The following is a 24,891-nucleotide window of genomic DNA, read 5'->3' on the forward strand; positions in this document are numbered from 1 at the left end:
AGTTATGATATTTTCCGTAAACCCTTACAATCACAAAAATAGGTATGCACACTGTAATACAAATGGTCGCCATAGGTATATTGCTTAATTAAAAAATAAATAAAAAATAATAGTTTTAAGATCCTGAGACATGTAGGAAACAAGTGGGTAAGTTTCAATTTTTTTTTAATTAGTCAAGCAACCATCCTTGGGTCACTTCAAATGGATTGATCTATGTCCATGTCATAGGTATATCAAAATATGGTGATTAAATGCAGGCTACAAAATTCTTGAAGAGCTGCTCCTATTCATCTTAGTTTCAAAGAGCTGGTTATGTAACAGTTCTAATATGATTAATAAGTACTCCTAATAAACCACCATTGTTCATTATTAAGTACCACTTTGATATTGAAATTGTATCTAATGATTAATTACTTATAATTTCTGTGCTTCTTTATGAACATCATTTTTCTGTAGGTGTTGTCACATATTATTTAGTTTGAATACATCATGGTTATTTTCTACATTTTTGTAATGCAGAAGGGTGTGGGGGTCTTTGCAACATCTGAGTTTTTTTTTAATTTTTTAATTAGTTGTAAATGTTTAGAAAATCTTAATTTAAAAAAATAATAATAAACTGTTCTGACTATTTATTGTGGATTTTTTTGATGGTTGTATTAACATTTTTTAGAAAAAAATTTAGAATTGCCTCTTGGAGAGATTTGCTCAGAAAATTTGTACATATCTTACTACATAGTAAAAATATGGAAATTATTTCATGATGTGTTATTTTACTATGAATCAGAGCACTGTATTAACATCCCTTTTTATGCAATAATGGTTCCTTTTTGTTGCAACTTCATAGTTTTCATCCTCAAATGTGTAATCATTGAATACTTCTCATGCAATTTAAACCAAATACTTTATTATTCTCATCAAGTTTTTATTTATTATTCATCTATTTATTATAAAACTGTAGATTTGCTAACAAAAAAACTTTCAAAATTTTTAAATAATCATTACAGTTAATGTACTGCATCACACCAAACATATCCATTTCCTCAGGGCTTGTTCATAGTTTAGTTTTTCAGCATTCTATCTTTTGCTGTGACCCAACAAAAGAACCTAATTAATTTCTAATCCAGGGATCATTATAAATAAGAAATGAACATTATATAGGTTAAAATAGATTTATTTACATTTTCTCAACATTTTGATAACAATTATTTTCTTTTAATAAAAATATAAACAACTTCTTTCTGATTTTTTCAATTGTAACATTAAAATATGTTTGATTATCTCTTACAGTTATGATAATGTTAGTTTGAATTAATGATGGGCATTAGTGGTGAATAGTTATCTTTTTTCTTGCATACATTAATATATAAGACTATTTCACCATGTTAACTTAATTAAAAATTTGTCTATATTATTAATTCTTTATTTTAAGAAAAATTTGACACTTGTTGAGAATTATTGATGTTACAAATTATATCTGCAAGTTATTTATTTATTCACTTACATCAGAAGTATGACATCAACTAGATGCTATGTTGAAGCGTAAAGATAGCGTTAGATCATGTTAGTAATCATCTTAAGTAACTTAAGAATTCCTGCAAATTAGGATGGATATATAAAAATTTTTAAAAATTTATTTAATGAAATCTTTTGTCAGTTACTTTGAAGATTTCTAACCATATATCTCTTGAGTTGTGAGTAACATGTAAATAATTCTTGGAATGATCTCTGCACTTAAATAAATATTCTTGAATATACTGGTTTTTCATTCACATCTTTATTAATAGGTTTACTCTGGTTGTTCATAGATTTGAATTCTCTGAAGTCTCACTGTAATAGTATGTCTGACGTTTTGGTAGTTTTGTGGTTCAAATAAACTTTAACAATAAAATCATGAAACAAGAGAGTTACTTGCTTATCTGCATAATACAATTTAGTGTTAGGTTCGTGAAAATTCAATTGCTTTTACTTTTTAAAATAGTTATACATTATTTTAATGTATTTAAAAAAATAAAAATGAGTTACTTCTATTTTCTTTGTTATTTCTCTTTAGCTCTTTACATTGCTTGTAGTTATTCTTTGTTTTTAACATATTCTTATTCTTTTTTTATTTTTAAAATATCATTTCCTTGTTATTACTGTGTATTTATAATTTTTACATAATTTTCTACATAAATGAATTTATAATTGTACTGCACACATGATTCAGTATTTTATGTACATTATAATCTCTCGTTCAAATTAGATGGAACCAAGTGTAATTAAAAAAAAGTTGCCTATTGATAAAGTAAAGTTTAAAATACAGAATCTTATTTAAAATAAATCTTCTTTTTAATTTATGTATTAACAAATAAATCCAAGATTTTATTACTATGAATCAATTTTAAATAAAATAATGCTACATTACAGAATTTTTTACATATAATGTTCACATTTCTTTGAATGAGGGATTCATAAGTTCATTGCACTGTTGTGATTGCTGTTGTTTTAAGTTTGTGTATAATCACATGTATCAGACTAATGGGTCGGTAACCAGTCTGTAATTTACTGATGAAAATATAATTCAGTATAGAAAATCTACATTTTGCATTTATAAAAAATTAATACTTCATTCTACTGTCTGTGTTTCATAATTCTGACTTTACTTGAAGAAAATATCAGATCAAAATTACAAAAGAAATTGGGCTGTGATGATTCATAAAAAAATAGTTTGTGTATTAGAATACTTTAATATCAAATTGGTTCAAATATTTAGAAGAATGAAATCTGAATAAATGGATAATATTGTACTACATTCATTTAAATTGAAAGAGAAATATGAAGTATCACACTTTACCTAATAGCAACTCGTTCATTTTGTAGCTTGGCTTTATGTGCAACTCGTATGAGATAAAAAGTTCTGGGATAAGTCTGATGGCTTTTCTGATCAAAACATCCGTGACATCTATTGCTAGCTGGTACCTACTGGCTACCAAATGGTGTGAGTTTACCATGTGATCCAATTCCCATGGCAATCCAAGAATGAAGGGATCAAGGATGATGAAGGGGGTTAAAGAGAGAGGAGGGAGGATAATATGGAGGTTCTGGTGCAGGAAGTAGGGATAATTACTATTATTACTCATATTCTATTTGAGAAAAACGTATGAAAATTGTAATCATGCATTGCATAAAATTTGAAACATGCATTGACACCAAATGAGTTGTTTAACATAACTTAGATTTCATTCATTAGATAATTACATTAAATACAATGCAAAATTTGGTGGTAATCTTTTGGAAGTAAGTAAAAATTAAACAGCAAATAACAATTAAGCAGTAATATTCGTTTTGAAATATATCAATCAATGTCCAATGAATGAAATGATGAATTACTTTCTTGAAAATGTGTTATTGATTGGTTTTCATTTGATTTTGATTTTTCATTATTCTGTAGTCTGAGGTTATCTTGCATAAACCATGCTCTCATATCTTCCAACATAGCATCAGTTTTACCTGGAAAGAAATATTTTTGTATTATTAAAAAATTAAATAAAAAAACAAGCAGTTACAAGTAATGTCATTGTATTAATATGATAGCACTGAGTTCATATTTTCAAGAATATCTTTCCAATTATTAGATCTGTATTTGATTTTCGTAGAAGTTTTGAAAGCCTTTTTTTTACATGCCTTCCCTTCTTTGTTTATGGCAGTCTGAACATGTCTTACTCCTTTCTGAATTAGAGTTTTCCTTTTCTACATATACCCCATCACTGCTACCTCCTTTTTAAAGGTTGCACAGATGTCTTCTTTCTCTGTATCTTCAATTTAATTTAAAATGTTGAACATTTCGTTTCACTCTACCTATCTAACAACTTCTCTAGATATAATACTAGGTGGCTTTATTTTTTTTAATCCCGTCTTCTAAAATTAATCAGATAATTGGTTTCTCTTGTAACGATGCTCTTTCAGAAACTGAATTAATCTTCATTTAATATACCTTCCACATCTTCTATATGCCTGAAAGCAAAAATTAAGTATTTTTAATATACAAGACATTAAAGTAGATGATAGTTCTCAGATTTATCTCCTCATGTTTTCTTCAGTAACACTTAGGGTTTCTTTAAATATACAATGCTTTTTCACTCCTCCAAAATAGCATTATAATTTAGTATATATATTTTATCATCAGTCATTCAGCTTGTTTGATGTTTTTTCCATTGCTTCTGTTTTGTGCTATTCTTTTAGCCTCATCATATTTATTCTGTCTGTTTAAAATGTTCAATGTTTGTAATCCTCTACATGTTTACCTTTCACACATCATTCCTTCATTTTGTTGCACCTTTCTTATTCATTCTATATGGTTCTTATGTTTATTTTCATATGGAAAGTTACATTTAAATAGATCATGGATACCGTTGTTCTTTAGTGGCTGAGTTTCAATTAACCACACATCTCAGGAATGGTTGACCTGAGACTGTACAAGACTGCACTTCATTTGTATTCATACGTACCCTCCTTATTCATTCTCTGAAGTAATACTTTACAGTAGTTCCAGGGGCTAAACAGAAAAGGAAAGGTGATGCAATATTATATTAAAATTGTCAAAAATTGCCATTTTTGTATTTTTTCCTTATAAATATTTAAAAATATTAATGTATAGTTTAATATATATATACATATATATATATATATATATATAGTTATCCCTGACTTGTAGGTAGAGAACGATTTACTGTCTCCACAGATTTTTTTCTTAGAAATAAACTGTTTAAGCTTTTATCTTACAAAAGACATTTTTCTACAAAGATTTACAAAACAGTTTTCTAGCACTTTTTTTAAATTCTTAAAAGTAATACATTTTCAAAAGCATTAGAATTTGCAGTGCTCTGTAAATGCCCTTATTGAAATTAAGTACTGCTGTATTCTTGACAAATGCAATATTTTTCTATACTTTAAAGCCTCAAAACTAGTATGTATTCCCTTTGTTTAGAATTTTGGCATTTATGTTTTAGAAACATTTGAGTAACAAGTTGCAAATTTTTGTATACATGCAAATTCACCTTACTTTCAAGTCTATTGATTCCAGCCGGGCAAAAGTAAAATTTTGTTTATTTGTATTGTGCATGCTAAAAATTAGTGCAAACTGGTAACGTTATTGGGATTGCTTTTCTTTTAATTGCCCCCTCAAAAAATGTAGCAATTCAAAAAAAAAATTTGAAAAAGAAAAAACTATTGCTTTTCAGTAAAAGAAATTCAGTAAATTTGTATTCTATATTATATGTATTTAATTATGAACTACATTGCTCGCAATTTTTATTTGCTTATAAGAAAGTTTATAGAAAGTGTTGTGTTTAATTTTCCATGATATTATTTATCTTACATGTTATATGTTGCTGCATTGTTAGAGTTTTTTGGCATCATCTTTAAAATATTTCCTATTTAACTGATTTCAATATTTTACTATATCGATTATTTTTTAAATGTGGCTAGAAAATACTTACATTGGTTTTCTTTTCTTGTACCAGTGTATCCTCCTAGATCTGTTGGTAAAGTATCCTTTGGAATGTACTTGGACAACCCTGATATCCCAGAATGAAAGTGTATCTAAACAAATTACAATTCTGTTAAACAAGAAGATATTAACTACTTCGTTATGCCTTACAATATTTTCCTTGAATTTTAACTTGAAAATATTGTGAATTAGAATTTCATGGAGATTGAGAGAAAATCATATTGAGAAGTAGAAAATAGAAAAAAAGATGGAGAGAACCAGAAACCCTGCAGTATCACTAGAAATATAATACAGATATCATACAGTTATGTCAGAGTTTTAATTGGACATGGTGGGAAGAGATCATTCTGAGAAAGTGGAGGAATAATTTAATTCTTCCAATATTTGATAAGATTAGTACAGTTAGGTACAAATATTACTAAAAGATCTGTTGTTTACTAAAATAGTATAATTTTGAAAAGATTAAAAAAGATTAGATTAAAAAGGTTATAAAAATAAGCTTTATTTTATTAAAGAGAATATTTGTGCTTTTTTGAAGAGAGAGAAATCAGAACAGCTATTTGAATATATTTGGTAAGAGATAAGAAGAAATCAGTTACCATTTAAATGCTGACTATCTGCTATCTCTTAAAATAAGCATTAGGAAGTAAGCAGGAAGTTAAATTAAAAATATATACCTGCTTTTCTTTACATTTCATCAACCTGATCGCCGCTTCATAAACTAAAGAAAAAGGAGATGAGATAAGGATCATGGGGTGAAAAAACAAGGTCTTTGCTGATCTCCATATACTGTAGATGGTCATTTACTTTAGCCAAATAGCTACTAATTAGTCTGTTTCTTTTCTCTTTTCCTTCTTACTTGGATGTCAGTTTATACTTTTTGGAATATACCTTTTCTGTGAGGTTTATGTTTTCGTTACACCACTGAGAAGTTGATCAGTATAGTATGATATATAATTGCATTGATAAACCTTGTCGCTAGTGTCATGTCATACACCTGATTGAACAAGGTATATCGTTAAAATAAGTTTGTGAGCTACAATAACATCACTTGAAATTCAGAGTGGCTAGAACAGTCAGTCATCATTGTTGAATAATACTGTTATGTACTTTTATTTAACACCATTTTGAACCGATTAATTTGTCGATTATATTTAGTTTTAAATAACCTGTAATACATTTTGACATATCTTCGCCATAACTTTGATCTAAATAAATGTAATAATTGTTATCAGACTAGCAGAACACGCTGTCCATGATGTGATGACTGCTTTTCTTCATACTGGTTATTAGATTGAACAATTAGATTTTATAGTATAACCAAATGTACTAAGTGTACATAATTTAATAAATGAGCCGCTTAGTTGACCAAGTGTACATTCACCCTGTACATGGCTTCCATTTTAGGCAGGCACAACAATTATTATGTAGATATAGTCATAATGATAAAAAAATCACCCAAAAAATAAAAGTATAAATGTTTACTGTAACATTTTAAATCTGGTTAAGAAATGAAAAAAAAAAATTATAATCTAACTAAAATAGTATTTTAAATGATCATTCATTTTTTTATCTTTGTGTATCAACACATTAAAAATGGATTCTAACTAAGAATACCACTTATTTTTATTTTACAGTTTTTGGATTTATTTTGTTTTTTTCCTTTCCTCTAATTATTTGACCACTTCTCCATTCCAATCCTGTGTGTTCTACTTTTAATATATTTCTTCCTTTACAAATTTTACCTTTTGCAACCAAAAGTTAATTAATCCAGAATACCTTTGTACGTGATCCGCTGACATTTATTGTTTCTCTAGCTTTTGCCGTAAATATACTCATCCTTATTTTCATTTATTTAATTATGTTATTTTATTTTTATTATCGCATCGATATCAAGTATTATTTAATTAATATCAGAATATGGATATATATACAAAAATTTTAATTTAAAAAAATTTCTAGAGATCATTGTACTTTCATCGCATTTGGTTTTGTTTTTTATAATTGCTTCAGCTTTATGAATTATTGAAGAAAAAACTGGTCAATTTGGTGAGGAGCATTTGAAAGTAATTAGGTAGATTATTTTTGTTAAAAATGAATCCATGTTATGAATTTGTAGCAGTTCTATGAACTTGCTGTTTTGCAATTATTAATTGTTATTTTACTTACATTTTCCATGAGCGTTGCCTTAATGAAGGGTCTTATTATGTACATAATCTTATCTATGACTGGGTTTATGTTAATTATATGAACTTGATTGATTTTAATAGGAAGTGCCTCCTGTAAAAAAGAAAAACAGTGATTTTTAATTGTTACTTTTTATGAAATAACAGTATAATTTAGTCTTTCTTGTAAATTTCATTGGCTGACACTATTTAGGCTTCTGCAAGCACTAATCTATCAGATACAAGAATTTCTGATGAAATTTAACAATTTTCCTGTAGGAGAAATTTTAAATTAACCTGTTGAATTTTTAAAAAGATTTAATATGATGAGGTGCTGATATAGAGTGCAAAAAAATTACATTTAATCAAAAAGATTATTGCCAATGATTTTGACTGACGGGTGTAGACTTCGTTAGGAATTTTTATTCTAATATTATCATAATTATTTTATGCAGTTTTATTCTTAAGTAAGAAAAAAGATTTGTCGGAAAGCGGCTTAAGAAAGAGTTGTAAGTGTTTGGTAGAACATTTCCCGTCATTTTTTTGAATGTATTAAACGATGCAAAACCAATTACCAGAAGGGTTTTTGTGTAAGAGCTTTTAGATACTTTAAGAAAAGGAAGATTAAGAAAGGAGTGGTCTTTTTCAAGTATTCTAGATTAAGTGTATTGAGAATGTTAAAGTAAACGTAAGCTACCGAGAAGACAGTCGTAATCCCGGCAGACCGGTCGAGAGAAATTATGAAAAAATATGAAAATTATTTTAGTATAAATTTGTAGCGAGAGTTTTTGTATCTTTAATAAATATTAAAGCTTTTATCTTTTTTTATTGTTGAAAGATATAAAAAAAAACTATCCGTATCGGTTGTTGTAGGTATTGTAGAACTGTAAAATCGTTGGTGCTGTTTTCCGCTACGGTCATCGGTCGTTGACAAATCCCACCGATTTATTAAATATGGCTCTGACTGTTGATACTTTATCTTATCCAAATCCTTAAATTATGCTACCTGCTTAGATATTAAATTTAATTATGATAATTAGTAATAGTAATGAATTCACTTTAGAGATTTCATTTTACTTTATTCTAAAACCTGTACGTAATTTGTACAGATTTCTTATTATAATATAACATAATATTGTAACGTAACAATAAATAATAATAATATATAATAATTGTTTAACCTGAACGTAGATTAGAAATTTTCGTATGTGGGCAAGTTTTGCTTTTAATACGTGTCGATAAGATCCACCTTTTGCATCCAATACCACGATTAATCCTGGAATTATTCCATTCTTCAATACAAACGCTTCTCCGACCATCAAAAATCTTTTGCATGCCTCCGCAAAATCGTACGTCGATGGATCTGTATTTATAAACCCTGCGTATAAAATATGGTAGTTATCCGGTGTCGTTTTAGGTGAAATCCACATGTCGCTGTTAAAACAGACAAGGTAATTAATTAGAAATATTCCGTTTTTAACCAATAATGCTGACCGACTCTAATATAATTTTTACACGAATTGTTTCGGGATGCATATAGACTTGTACTGATGAATCGTTGTTTATTGATAATTAATCTTAAATTATGAAAAAAATACTGGGTGACAGATTCGATTTAATTATTTTTAAAACGCATCCTAAATTAGAAAAATGTTCCAGACGTGTTTTGATAAAATTATAATAATGTGATACTTTTGTCGTAATTTTTACGTTTGTAGTTTTAAAATTAAAGAAAATTTAGGTCGGCCTATTAGTAATCTTTTTAATGACCGGCTACTTTTCAACATATCTGATGTTCAATTCCTGACCGTGGAAATTTAAAAAAAAAAATCCAAAACTCTGACTGAAAGGCTAGTTTTACTGATAAAGAGGAAAAATGTTTTTAGTACCATACAATACAGTGTGTTCTATTTTTTGTTTTTTTTTTTTGAAGTAGCAGTTAGTGTACATGTCATTTATATAGCATTAACCTGGGCATTGCTGCCCGGATTTTTTAGCTGTTGCTTGAGAATATAATTTTATTTCATATCTATATATGCACAACGTGTTAATAGTTGAAGCCGTGAAATATATGTTCACCCAACTTCCCAGTTTGGTGATTAAAAAAGAAACAACATAAAGATACACGTGTATGCATGTGTGTATCAACATGCGAGAGTTATATTTTTATAAAAATTCAATATTCATTCTCCAATTTTATATCGTTCTTGCAGATCCTCTCTTGCAAGTAATCATTAAGTAACAAGTGTAATATGCAAAAATTATTTTGAGATATAATTCTCTACAGAGAAATATTTTTCTTACGCCTAGGAAACATAATGATGAAAAAAAATAAAAACTATATATTCTAGTTTATTAAACTAGTATTTACGACTTCATTTTGTTTGAAATTAATATATTAAAAAAAAAACTTGATCGGTGAATATGAATTGATAGGTTCTTTTATAGTAGTCTTGCTAGGTTTATGTAGTTATAATACCAGTCGTACAAGGTGACAGATAATTGATATACTCGGTGTATCATAAAGGTCTTCCGGGACTTTCATAATGTATTCTATTCGTAAAAATAATAGAAAAAGGTTCTTTTATAGTAAAGTCTTGCTAGGTTTATGTAGTTATAATACCAGTCGTACAAGGTGACAGACAATTGATATACTTGGTATATCACGAAGTTCTTCCGGGACTTTCATAATTTATTCAATTCGTAAAAATAATAGAAAAAGTTCATATAAACATATGTCTTAAAGTTGTTCGTTTTCGAGTTACGGGTAGTGAAATATTTCGCTCGGATTTCAGCTACCTCGGTGAAATGATGTACTGGAATTTTTAGGACGCCTAATTAAAGGGCAGAATTAGTGATTTCTTATTGTTTTTGACTGAAAATCGAATAAAATAGGTCCCAGAACCGTTTAGCAGTTTTGAAAACTGGCGTAAACACCCATTAATTGGGGTAAAATACCTGTTTTTTTTTTTTATGTTTGGCGTACAATAACTTTGTTAAATGGGTAATAAAACTTTTAAAGAAATCTTTTAGAAAATTTAATTCTGAACAAAGTGGTGTAAGATAAGTTTTACATTCCGTTGTTTGGAGGACATTTAAACAAAATAAGCTTTATTTTTATCATAAAGAGCCAGTTCAACATCTACCTGGAAACGATCCGCTCCGTTTGGGGTTCTGTAAGTGCACATTGTGATATTTTCGTAATCTAGAGGGACAAAATTATGTTAAAGCCCAAATTCAATGGGTTAAATAACTAGTTAAGGGTTTTGAATGAAATATAAGAGTCCTAAAATAAAGTAAACCGTAAAAAATAGTAAAAGTTCATCTGTAATTACAAAATAAGTAGAAAGAAAGAACTAAGAAATATAATATAATATTAAACATGTAATATTAAATAGATGATTATTTGGAATCAATATCAGATTCTTCGAGATCACTTTCAGATTCTTCTGAATCATAAGAATATGAAAGTGTTTCTTCCTGGTCAATAGGAGCTGGAGCTCTCACCGCCAAGAGTTCAGGTACTTCTCCACTGATTTTGGCACGTTTGGTTTTTGGGAAGCACGTAAGCTTGCTATAAGTGGGTCTGAAGTTAATAGTATAATCTATTAATTAAATCTTTATTTGTATCAAACCTTGATGATTTCCTTGCGAATAGTTCTCTAAATTTCCTGTTGACCTTACTTCTAGCCTCTTGTGCCTCTTCCGAAAGTTGACCTATTGGAAGAATACAATTCTATAATATCTTTGCCGTGAAAGAGAATTTTATATACGCGTACGAGCATTGCGTACCATGAATACTCTCTTATATATAACTCTCTGGTTTCTTTTAGGTATTCTTAATATTTTTCACTGTTAATGGAGAGTCCATTATTTATGCACTCTAATATGATGTGTAAGCACTTAATAAGCTTAACATTGACACCTGTTATTTTTGCTGGCGTTTCAGCATTGCGAGAAAACTTACGAGCTGTGTTACCGTCATTGGTATTTCCAGTTTGTTGTTTAGCCATGTCTAGTAACCTAACTCACTTTTCAACTCGTTTTGTCTTTCAGCCACTTTGTTTTTATTTTCAGCTCCCCTAGCTTGCCATGATTTTATTTCAAGACTATATGAAAGGTGTAATATGTGTTCAAAAAATCTAATCCAAGAATGCAGAGATGACATGTCCAAGAAAAGAAGACCACTTTTTACAGTTTTTTTTCCAAGACTGTCCTTTCATCATTCATCTCACTAGGCTTGGCACTACATAAGTAACTTATACTAATGCACATGCAACTACGGGATTACAAATTTTGCCATCTATCATGCAGAATATCAACAACGTTGGTTTTACCAAAATTTCTACGTCATTTATAGTAATTTTAGTAGGTAATAATGATATTGTTCCATGATCTTCTCGACTTCTGTCTGTATAACATTCACAGTCTCTTTGGCAAACATAAACTTGATGGGGCAGCAATATCTTGTAGAAGATGGGGAAGGGTTTTGCCAAACAGTATTTAAAATTGTTTTGTTCGTTCACCGAGTGTACCTAAATAGGCACCATCGTTATACTAAATAAACTTTCGTCAGAGCAATTATCACCAGAAAATCTCTGCTTGTATCTATTTTCTTCTGCCCCATCACAACCAGTTCCATAGTTTTTAAACTGTCTTCTCAAAGAGACAGGACACAAAAATTCTTGCAGTGAATAACTTAACAAAGCACCTGTTCTTGATTCTTTGTCATTAGCAAACCAAACGTCGAAAAAACTTAACGCAAAATTTGTGTAGCCATCTGTAATTAAGTAAACCTTGTATGAGAATCGCAAATATGCGGAAAAATATTTAAATATTTCTTATAGGTTACAAGTAATTCTTTTAAGAAAACACAATAACACATGGTATAATGCGGTATAATATACTAAAACTCGACTTCAAACTGACTTAATTGATCAATTCTTATGGTGCTTGTGATTAAATTAAAGCACACAGTAAAGTAAAATCTTATGTAAACTTACCTTGATACGTCTTTTTTTTTATGAGGTGGAGGAACCCGATTTACGGGTGCCGAAGCAGTGTCGGGCTCACTAACAGGTTCCGCAAGATGTTATTAGCGTATGTATTCCTGCGCACTGCCGACTAAACCTCCACCCCTGGCAACCCACCTCCTTCTGGGTAACCGCTAATAAAGCATAAAAATAACATATAACCGCTACTAGCACACAGAAACACCGGATATTCATCGACCAAAGGCGAATGACACGATCTCTTAGAACACTTCACAAAGCAGAGTACAGGTCGACCCTTTTTTCTACTGTCCCACACGGTTTCTTGGAAATTAAACCTCAGCTCCGGGTAATAGTTTGTTCCCTTTGTAAATAAACAACAATTTGCGTAGATAGCTAAGAAAATTCAATTTTGTCCCTTTAGATTACGAAAATACAAGTATTTCAAATTCGTGTATTTTCACTGAAAGAACTTGTCTTATCTATGATACTGTCGCTGTTAATACAAGACTAGTGGTTAACAGTGTTAAGATTAGCGGTCATGCTAATGCTTTTTGTTAGTGGGACTGAATTCTGGTTTACAATATTTAACTTTCTGTAAATAAATCTTGACGATTATTTAAAATTCTCTTTTGTATATAATCACTGTTTTTTTATTATTGTTATTAACATTTCTTATTATGGTTGTGGTTATAATTACTGAGATTATTATTTGTTTATTATTGACTATTATTATTATTGTTGTTTGCTGTTATCATTATTATTATTATTATTCAACTATTATTGTGAGTTGTTTATTATTGTCGTTCATTATTCTTACTAACATTGTTACTATTGATTTGTCTTATTTTATTTATGCTCTTTAATTGTAATTATATAAACATCAATTGTCAATCTCTCAATACCCTGATCGAGCCGCGAACAGAGACAATACCGTATTATTCTAAAATTATGTAATTAAAAATTCCTCATTTTCATGGTTATCAATTACGGAATTATCGTCGATTGTAATTTTCTGGTAAATCTGGATCGCTAGGTTTCTGATAGTAACTTATACGAAATGAATTTCAGACAGATTAATGTTTAAAAAGAATTCGAAAATGTTTAAAAACTTACACTAGCTCGTTCACTCGTTTGATTTCTGGATTATGCGGGTCACGGTTTGAAAACATTTCAGGTGTATCCGATCGGAGTTTCAAACTGGTGTCGCAGTACTTTTTTGCATCCGCGATATTATAATCGCTACTGTGTAAAAATAGTGCCAGAATAACGTCTGAAAACAAAAACATTGTTAGCATTAACTTATGATTGCGGATGGCTGGTAAATCATTCCGCAAATAAAATCCCACAAAAAAAGAAAAAGGAATTAATTTGTACTTACATCAGTAAAGTGTACGACTTCCATTTGCACTTTACTTTATTCCATTCCTTTTACTTCATCCGAAAAAAACACCGAAAAACTTTCAAAGAAAAGTCTCGAATTTCAGTGCCGGATGTAATATTATTTAATCTTGAGGTAATCTTTCTCGTTTTTGTTCTAAACTTTAACTAGATGTACTCGTAATCTTTGTTCCGATTATCGATTACTCCCGTCGCTGCGGTAATCTGGTTATCCATTTCAAATTGTTCAATGCTACATCGATCCAGCTGATTCTAAATGCATTAGCACAAATACGTATTTGTATATGGCTCTTATCAGTCCTTTTTATGGGCCCTTTTAGAATTTTCATTTTATGTATTTGTTTTAAATTGTTAGTGAAAGCTACTTTTTAAATTATTTAATAGATTAGATAAAATACGTTTTTCTTGCATAGTACAAAATATGAACGCCAGCAAAAATAAACTGATCGAAACATTTTTTTAGGAATAATAATTTAAACGTTATTTAAAGAAGTAACAGCTTTTTGTTTTTTTTATTTGCGATGGGGATCCCTTTTTGATTTCGTATTGTTCGTTTTTCTGTCATCCCCCTTTATCCCTTTAGTAAAATTTATTTTTTTGTAATTACCTTGACTTTTACTTATTTATGTTGTACTATTATAATCTCTGGTTATTGGTCTGTAAAAATAATAAAATGACGTTTAACTTTTAAAAAGCTTGCTTCCTTATGAAGGATAAAAGTTATATAGCAGTTAAGCCGATCCACACCTCTCCTCCTTGAATTTCACTTCTGTTCGATAAAATATTATTTACCGAACAAAAAAATAATTTTTTTCTTTCTAGAAAACCGTTTACAACTGGGTTTAACCGGTTCGGTGAGGATATAAATGCCAAAGCCTCCACTCAAACCCGTGGAAAATTTGAAATAATATGATGATGAAAAAACTTTTTCAAAGCTTGTTCTACCTTTATAAGCAAGGAAATATCTTACTGTGTTTAAGCAGTTCAGGCCTTCTAACCCCCTTCGTACAATAGCCTCCTACTAGCAAAAACTAAAACGTCACGGTATTAAAAACATTGTTTCTCTGTTTTTACTTACTGTTGTATTACTAATTTTTTTTTATTCTCCTTTCTAAGGCAAATAAATATTCGATGTTCTCGAATCGGTTTGGGCCCCCAAATCTAATTAATAAATATTAAAATAACGATATTAAACCCTTTCTTTCAGCGCTAGTGTAGCATACTCGATTGCATCGAATAATGTTTCCTTTGATTCAGGCTGTCTTTTTCTCGTCATGCGACAACAGTGGAACTTCCAGATGGTGTGGTTTAATAGTGAATGAATTATACACGGTTATGAAATATAAATACTTAAACAGAGTTTTTCTCCCTTTTAACAGAAAGAATTTTTTTAATGTTATCACTAGTGGCAATTAAGAATAGATTGAAAGAGAAGAAAGAATTAAAGCGCATAAATTTTCAAGGAATCTCCTGTTCATAATAAATATTATTCAGAATTATTGAATTTTGAAAACTTTTATTTTTTAACATGATATTTTAGCGCAGCAACAATACTCAGGTGTAATCGAGTAATGCTGCTATTTTCAAAAATTCACTGCATTTCAATATAATTAAATCTAATACGATTTAAATCGCTGCACTTATGTTAATTTGTGTTTACTTTGCTAAATCCACTAACCGAATTCGAAAATGTAATTTCAGATACCATAATGCATCACATTTTATGACAAAATGCAAATCGGCGATTAAAATTCGTTTTATCAGTTCCGATTGCTCTATGACCAGTAAACAGTTAGTTAAAAGCATATGGCCGTTTTCTTGTACGGTTAGTTTCTATTGCTTTTAAGCAATATTTTTCTGTAATGACGTATTAAAAAAAAAGACAATTTATCTCTTAAGATATAAAATAGTTCTTTTACGAATGGAATTATAACGGCAGGATGTAGTCTGCCGTTAACTTTTAATTTGTTTTCCCCTCGGAATTTGTAAAAAATTATAGATAGCTTACAAAATATGCGGGAAATATTCAAGACTAAGGGAGAAACGTGAAAAAGTTATGAAAATATCTGGCGGTCAAGCATATTTGTTTTAAGTGTGACATTTTCCGGAATGAAACAGGAATAATGGGACATCTAAGAAGAGAAAAAATTAATTAATTTTAAATATGTTGTAGCAAATAATTAGAAAAACCGGGTCGAAACTGTGGAACAAAGCTATTTTTAAATACGGTGGATAAAAATTAACTTTGGATCGAAGTCGTATAAATAAAAAAATTGAGTTAGTTGAGTATAGACGAGCCCGATTACATACAGCGAGGGGTGATTTGAATTGACTCTCATCAGATTTTTTCAGAATTATGTATTTTTGTAATTATTATACAATAGCAGACCGCTTACAATCGCATTATTTAATCTGAAATACGCATTCGGTACTACGCTTCAGTCCCGTGATCAATATCACACCTGTAGATAATGAGCAATTAGTTTACTTTAACGAGTTAAAACCTATTAAGATTTTAAAACCCTACAAGGTTTTATAACTAAAACCTTATAAAACACCACATTTTTGTAACGTTGTTTTGTTATCTGAATAGATTTAACAACAACTTAATACAAACGGGGTTTGTTCAACATATTATTACTTTACATATTAAAATATATTTGTTTTTAACCTAACTTGTAGAACTTTTTTTTTTTTTGTACTTACGATATTATAAAAGGACAAGATAGTTTCATAGATTTTAAATCGCTGAAAGAGGCTAAGCTTTAAATTTTACGATGCTCATTTGTTGTGTAAATAAGCACAATGCTTTATTTAAATTAACGTTAATATCGAATTTGTTTTATATTTGTTAATAAATATTTTTACATACTTATTTTAGAACTACGTAAATAAAGATTTCCTTTACCTGGTACATGATGCGGGTAATTCGGTCGGGATAAAAACCATTGCCTCAGTTCTGCTACTTCTTCTGGTTTGAGTTTTTCACACTTCTTATATTGATCGTCGATTTTAATCGGAATTAGATCTTCTAAGCGCGATGTCATGGCGGTAAAGCGTTCGAAGTAATCTTATGCAGAACAGATGAACACTAACATTACCATAAGAGTAACAAATTTTAAACGTAGCGACTCCGGTCACAAAACTCTAAAAAATGAGAAAATCGTCATTAGTAAGACGTAGACAATAACTTAATCTTGTCGAATATATTTATTTTGTGATCGCGCGCTACTGATTGAGTTCTTGTGTTCACTTTAATATTAAGCGTTGTCATTTTTTAACGTAAATTCCTGCCAGTATTCCAAGATCATTAACGAGTATTCTTAAGCGATACAATATCTTGTTTGTAATTGTACTGAACTGTATCTTGATAGTCAGGATTTTATTTTAACAAGCAAACAATCGGGATAAAATAAGTTTAAAAATTTTGTTTTTTTTAATTTAATTTAATTTTTTTTATTACGATATTTATTATTTACTTAAATAACAAATGTTTTACTTACTAATCGCTCAGAACAATTTTTTCCTGATTTCCATTTTCGTACGATTTGAAGTAGACAAAACCTTTATCCCGGTGTGTGTAAATTTAATTGATCTTGCATCACGCTAAAACCCCTGGCCGATATTTTAACGAAACTTGCGAACCGAATTCACATTAACCTTAATGAAATCTTGGCTATCTCTAACTTAGATGTATATCGGCTGCTTTTAAACACGAAAATTATTTCATTTATTTCCTAGACCCCCAAAAAGTAGATTTACAACAAGTTTATTTGCCTAATAATTATAAATAATAACTATTTATAATTAAATTTCTGGTGAAAATTTACTGGAAGTGTCAACATAATCGTAAATTTTCTGCGTTTCGTAGAAGCGAAGTAAATAAATCCATTCGTTAATTATTTTTCATACTTGGCGAAAATTCCTTAATGACGATAACAAAATTTACAGTATGACTTTATTCTGACCGATAAAACTTGTGGGATTTTCTTATAAATTTAGCGATTTCAACGTTAAAGTATAAGTATTTGATCACGATTATAGTAACCATAGCCAGCTGCGTTTTAATTAAAATATTTGCTGGAGTCTCTTCTGTAGATGAGATTGTTTAGTCTTAACTCACTTCGGATGCGTAATACGAAAAAAAATCACGGTATTTAATTAACTTTGGTTTTTAAAAGGTATTAAAAAATATTTTCTTTAATATTCGCGGTTGCTTCCGAATCTTTATAAAACGTTTTAAAAAAGATTGTAGGATTTTGGTCGGTTTCGATTGTAAGTGATCGGAAAAACGACGGTTGAAAGCAGGCCGGTAATCTGAATTGTCGGTCATAATTAAAAGAAATCGCGACACTCACGTATCGTATAAAAGCGACGCCGGGAACTCTTTAGAGTAACATAGCCCTTGAAGAAGTTATTTGCCGTTAGTAATAGAGCACACTGATTTCTCTTGTCTGATGATGCTCCAACACGCCTATTAACTAAATGCGATATTTAGGTTCCTCGCGTTCTCTTTAGCTGTCGACGGTATGCTGCACTGCGGAGGGATTTGCGCATAATAACAGATTTTAAGTGTTCGTGTGGCTGAAACAAACGTATTGTTAAATTATTAAAAATTATTTTATTAATTTATCCTCGATATTCGTAGAATTGAGAATGTTGTTTATATAAATCGAAAACCAAATGGCGGCTAGAATACAGTACCGAGGAAGCGATAGGATTAAAATAATATTAAATACAAGCCTTCGTCTTGTACTCCATATTTTAGAAATTTTATTATAATATACTATCGAAATTTCTTTACGTTCGTGCGTTTACCATCATTTTTTCAGTTTTGAAGTTTTAATTGTATTTTTTATCGTTTGTATGCGAGTGGTATGTATGTGTGCAAGTAGTTTTTCAACACGAATATCGTATTCAATCTGCGTTTTTAGTGTTACATATCTACACTGACAGCTGCTAATTTTGTAAATTTAATAAGCTAATTATACAACAAAAGCTTATATATGGCGTAAATGTTTTTTAATACTGGCATTCGTTCGCAAGACATTTACCTCTTAAGAACAACGTTTCCCTTCGGTAGGTATTTGGATTCTTTCATAGAAAACTGGTTATGAAGGTCGCATCAAAGTTAGAAAACTGCGGTTAATTTTTTTGTTTTTTTTACCGCTAGTACGATAAATGTTTCTAATATAGACGTATATGCTACACTTTATTTATTTATTTATTAATATAACAAATATTAAATGTATTAATGATTGCGATATATTAATAAGGAATGAGATTTAAATTATACAAAAATTGTATAAATTTTAACTAAATAATATATTTTAAAATACCGTAGAATAGTTGCATAATAAATATTAAGCGACTACAGCTTTCTTTGTCGTAACCTACAGATATGATTTCTGTTACGTTTATAATATTGTCTGTCTGCCTGTTCGTTGGGTGCTCCAGTTACTCTAAAACACAGGTTTTTTCAAAATTCTACCGATTCCGGTTTAAAAGTTTTTTATTTATTGTTTTAATAACCAGATTCTCCGCGGTGGTTATTGTAATATCTTATAAAATAGTTTTGATAGTTTTTTACAACTTAATATAAACAACCGGTTTCTGTGTCTTTTGCTTGTTTTATGTGTTGAATGCATATATGTCATTATGTGTTTTGTTTGATTAATATCGATCATAAACTGTTACGTATGCACCACAATATTACATTGAACATTGAAATTATTTGGAAGTAAATTATACGTATTTATTTTTAAAAAAATTCGTAATTTCTTTTAATTAAAGAGAATTTTCGTGTGTTGTCTAACCAGTAATTAGATGAAAGAAGGACTTGATTCGCTATGATTTATTTTAGATATTGGTTGCAATAAAGGCAGGATCCAGTGTCTTAATACCTAGTGGAATAGTTTTCTAATTTTTTTTAACAAAGGAACGTCAGATAATTTTGATGATAAGTGGCATAAAAAAGTGTAATTAATTATGATTCACAAAACGGTTTATACTGCGGTTGCCAGGTCTATTAAAAAGTTGATTACAATTCGAATAAATGACTCGTTAGTGAAATATTCATTAAGCATCTTGATTACGAGATATTTTACGATCTCGCTGTGGAGGAAAATATTATTTCTAAGTGGAACTATTGTTACCATATCGTTAAGATACCGCTTGATCCTTATAAATATCTTGATTTTTTTTTTGTTGTAATTTGACTGAAATTTAGATATCTTTAAATCTATGAACTTAGTCCCTTTTAAATTGTGTGAATTTACTTATCGATGACAAGATTTCCTTTGTTCACCGATTATAATAGTTAGATTATCATTCATTCCATTCGCGATGTAATAATCTTAGTTTGCAATTAATATACACATTTCTTACTCGGCTTATAAATTTTAGTTAATAACTGTCACTAACAAAACCGTAATCTGTTAAGGTCAGATATGAAAAGAATAGTTAGGCACATAAAAGAGCATATTCCTTTTATTTTTTTGCGGGTTCTTACATGCTTAAAATCGAGGTAGATGAAAAAAGTTTCAAAAAGATATTTTAATTTTTCTTCGTTTTTATAAAGAAAAATTATAGTAGCGAATTATTAAATTTCATACCGGCCGACCGACAAACTATGATCCCGAACGCTTATTTTGCCAGTTAATAAATATATACTATAATTAATATATATTACAACAAACAATTTTCTTATAATTTTAAGGTTATAGTTTTATCTTTTGGCAGCTTTTTTTAAAAAAAGCCATTGCAAAAGCAAAAGGTCATGGGGTATTCGTTTTAGATAAATATTTGTTTTGGTTACATAAAATAGTATTGAACTACTAATTAGTATTTTCTTTTTTTAAGTAGCCTTCAAATTATCTTATTATATTTATATTATGAGGTTTAATTTAAAATGTACTTTCTAGCACGACTAATTAGTCCGGCAAGCTACATTCTTGTTTCATAAAAAAAATATTGTTTTTAAGAAATTATTTATTATCAAAGTTGTCGATAATCGGAATTGTTTTATAGATTTATTTTTTCCAATTTGCCTTGGTGTATTTTATAGGTTAAGGACGGTCGGGGACCGGATAAGACGAATGCAATTTCGATTAGGAAGGCGGCTATGATCATTGTTCGCGACTTATCCATCCAAATCTTACTTTTTTGGATTGTTTGTAGAATTATTTTTTAAATGTGTTACAAACGATCGTCCCTTTTTTGGTGTTAAGACATTCAATCCTGGACTAATTTATCGTAAAATAATAAGGATTATTTGATTGTCTCTTCTACTTCACTTTTATTTGAATATTCACTTTTAAATCCTTCATATTGTATTAACTTCCGCATAATTTTAATTCTGGTATTTTTTTTATTTTTTATGAAACAAGATAGCGTATGAGAAAGAAATTTTTATGTGTCGTCGTAAATTGGGTTTTCCTTACGGTACTTGCTTGAACAGATTTATATCATTAAAATTTATCAATGTAAACTAGTAAGTAATATGATAAGTTGTATACAAGTTTCTTTATCCAGATTTAAACGTATCTATTCAACTAATGAGTTACCGGTATTTACTTCTTAGCTATTTTGTATCGTACTAAATTCATTTAGTGATCTCTGGTACTTAAAATTTTTGGTTTTATTTATGAACAAAACCGTTAAATTAAATGAGAACAATTTTAAAACTATTTAATTATTTATTCCCCACCACCTTTTTTTCTGATAACATTATGTTAAAGTTAGCGCAAATAAAAGACTAGAATTTCTCAAAGAAACATCTGAAGGGTAGGTTTATAAAAAGAAAAAAAAAACGAACACGTGAATATGGAAATATCAATAAAACAAACTGTTTTAAATATCTCGGTGAAAATATAAACATCAAAAATGAAAAAGAAACTATTAGAATAAGAACTGAAAAATAAAAAAATCCTGTTATGAAAATTAGAAAATTTGTACGACATAATATGTTTATCTAAAGATGGTAAATAAAGACGCTACAATACATTTTAAAACTAAAAGTCCTGCACAGTTCGGAAACATTACTTTGATGTCATTAAACTAGCATTAGGAAAATTTGAATAGAAAGAGAGAAAAATCCTAACAAGAATTTTAGGTTCGATCAAAAACTAAAACTGAAATTATGTTTTGAGACCGAACTAAGATAACCGTAGAGGTTCACAGGTTTTCAGAAATCTAAAACTCTTATGAAACCGAAGTGAATTGTGTGACTACTCCGACATTTACTTATGTACTGATGAAATCTTATAATATTTTATTTTCTGAAAACTAATTTTCGGTTCGTACATTTTTTAAACTTAGTACATTCATTTATTTGCAATCGTCTTTATCGCTTTACCTCGCTCTGTAAGTAAAAGATTACCCAACGTTACTGTCGTACGAGTTGAATTTCTCGGTTTTCATCGAGTATTATTGCTCGAAAGAAAACCTTTCTCGCTGTATTTATACGTTGTTGTTTAGTTTTGTATTTGATATCTGTTATTTGTGTTTATAGTTTTTTTAAAAGTATTTCCTGAAAATGTTGCCAGTTACATTCGGCTGTACGTACGTTGGTGTATATTAGTCTTAACGAATACAACAGTGCACAAATTTAACTGCGATTATAGCACTAAATACACATAGAATACAGTGGACGCACGTTTACTCTTAGATACTAAGAATTTAGTATGCAAGAGGTGAATTTCTAAATCACCTCGCAGTAGACATGAATGGCATCACGCAAATTTTATACATCGCACATAAAACTAAAACTCAACATATTCGAAAAATGTGGGTCTTATAAAAAATTAATTTGATAAAAGCATCGTATTAAACAAACATAAATCGATCAAAATATCGTATTAAACAAACATAAATCGATCAAAATATCGTATTAAACGAACATAAATCGATCATATTATTTTGTTATATATATCATATTGTTTTCAAGTTGAATTTTAATTTTTTCTGTTATTTTAGTGAAGTGCTTCCTGAAAAACTAAATGCCCAGAAAACTTATGTAAAAAAGATAAAATACTTGAAGCAAAGATTATATTTAATTTAATGTATGATTTTAATTAGGATTTAGTGACTACATTAATTCATCCGCAAATTCTGTTAAAATCGGGTCATCGTTCTTTCTGTGATGAGTGAAATAACAGGGAAATTTGAAAACAAATCAAGGTAATCACCTGATTTCGTGGTTATTTTTCATATTTACTGAGAAAAAATTCAGTTATCGGATAATATATTTATAAAAACGAAACGTGAAACGTACACGCCTCGCTTATTACCGACTAAGAGGTTTATTTTTTATATAGTATTTAGAAGAATTTTTTATTAATTTAAGGACAATGTGTTTGCCCCTTTTGGGTTTATTGTAATTTATGCCCCACTAGTAACTTATAACATAAGAAACGGTTAAAATTAAAAAAAAAATGAAGAATTTCAGAAGTAGTAAAAACAATAAACTTCAACGAGTACGATATTTATGACTTAAGACGTGCAAATCCAAAAATGTGTATAACAGCTAAGAAAATACAAGTACACAAAATCTGTGTTACTGATTGGTTTTTTGCATTATCATAAAAGCAGTGTAATAATTTTTTTATGGAGAAATTTGAAGTTACGTGCAATAGATTTTATAAACGAATAGTAAATAGTAATGATTATCATTGAACTAGATTTTTATTTATTTCTTATAATGTTTTTTTTTTTTTTTCAATTTTCGTGAAGTTATTAAATGTTGAAGTAATGTTGTATACTCCCTCTATATGCAGCCATTCGAAAGTGAATTCTAGTCGAATTTTTAATTTTATTAATCTATATTTTGGTAATAAATTCGCTTAGTTAAAAAAATAATATCGCATATTTAGTATAAAAAGAGAGAACATGTATATATATATACATATATATATAGGTTTTTTTTTAATCTAACTCAGTTGTAATTATTTATAAATTTGAAATAATTGTAAAATATTCCTATTATTATAACTTTTTATTATGCTAACATTAATTAGATTTAACAAAACATAAAAAATTACGTGTTGTAGATATTAGTTCAAAGTTGTGCCGTAATAAAAAAAAGAAATTTGTTTTTTGTTGTAAACGTACCTAAACTTACTTGAAAGAGACGTATAGATAATGTGTGATGAACTACTGAAATGTGTATATAAAATGATACTTATTACCGGTTACTTGCCCTTTTTGGATGTTTACTATCGTATATATCGTCGTAGGCTGACCTTACGATCACTTTCAAACGTAATTAAAATTTAGATTGCGATTTTGTAATCGTTCGAACGGAGTCGTTTTCGTTGTGAATTTTGTTTTGAAATTGCTTTTATTGTATATTATTACTTTTACAACAATTTTATGGAAGTTACCATCAAGATATTGTTAATGTTTACCTCGGAACTATTCCACGTCGTCCTGAAAATGTTCACTATTTTACACGAAATTAGTATTCTTGACTGAAATTTTACTGTAAAAAAATTCCACTTCTTGTATACACTACTAGCAACACATTAAAAGTGCTGATGATTATTGTAGTTAATGTTTAGATTGCCCCCTCCCTGTTTTCGATTATATGCTGTGGTTCTGGTAGATTTTATTTCTTGAAACAGATACAAAACATGTGAATTCCTCTCTTCGCTTCTCCCACCCTGCATGTTTAGTTGTCACCCCTCCTTGCTTGATTTCGACCGTTCCTGATCAGTTCTTGTCAGTTTCAGACAAATGCAACTAAATTTTTAAAACTCAGATTTTCTTACAGTACCTGATTATTGAATCTTATCTAATCAGATTACTATTGTAATTTAATTAAACGATTTTAATTACCTGTTGATGT

The 24,891-nt window shown here is 29.2% G+C and overlaps 2 protein-coding genes across 8 annotated transcripts in view; one reads left to right on the forward strand and one right to left on the reverse strand.

Moving 5' to 3' along the window:
* The window catches only part of Rbcn-3A (rabconnectin-3 alpha), a 518,724-nt gene that overhangs the window by 303,065 nt on the left and 190,768 nt on the right, over positions 1–24,891 (forward strand). The gene's annotated exons all lie outside the window — the stretch shown is intronic.
* LOC142327798 (alpha-tocopherol transfer protein-like) lies at positions 1,151–24,613 on the reverse strand. 3 transcript variants are annotated; one of them, XM_075371137.1, is made up of 7 exons: positions 24,452–24,609; positions 16,954–17,192; positions 13,761–13,917; positions 8,835–9,087; positions 7,658–7,768; positions 5,478–5,580; positions 1,151–3,489 (listed from the first exon to the last, which is right to left on the reverse strand). In XM_075371137.1, the coding sequence occupies exons 2-7, from the start codon at positions 17,090–17,092 to the stop codon at positions 3,335–3,337; spliced, it is 918 nt and encodes a 305-aa protein (XP_075227252.1). In that variant the 5' UTR covers positions 17,093–17,192; positions 24,452–24,609; the 3' UTR covers positions 1,151–3,334. The 3 variants fall into 3 exon arrangements, with proteins under 3 accessions (XP_075227252.1, XP_075227258.1, XP_075227265.1); XM_075371143.1 differs by lacking the exon at positions 24,452–24,609 and adding an exon at positions 24,156–24,367; XM_075371150.1 differs by lacking the exon at positions 7,658–7,768 and having other exon boundaries at positions 24,452–24,613.

Source organism: Lycorma delicatula, chromosome 1, assembly GCF_047948215.1.
Source record: "Lycorma delicatula isolate Av1 chromosome 1, ASM4794821v1, whole genome shotgun sequence".
Classification (NCBI taxonomy): domain Eukaryota; kingdom Metazoa; phylum Arthropoda; class Insecta; order Hemiptera; family Fulgoridae; genus Lycorma; species Lycorma delicatula.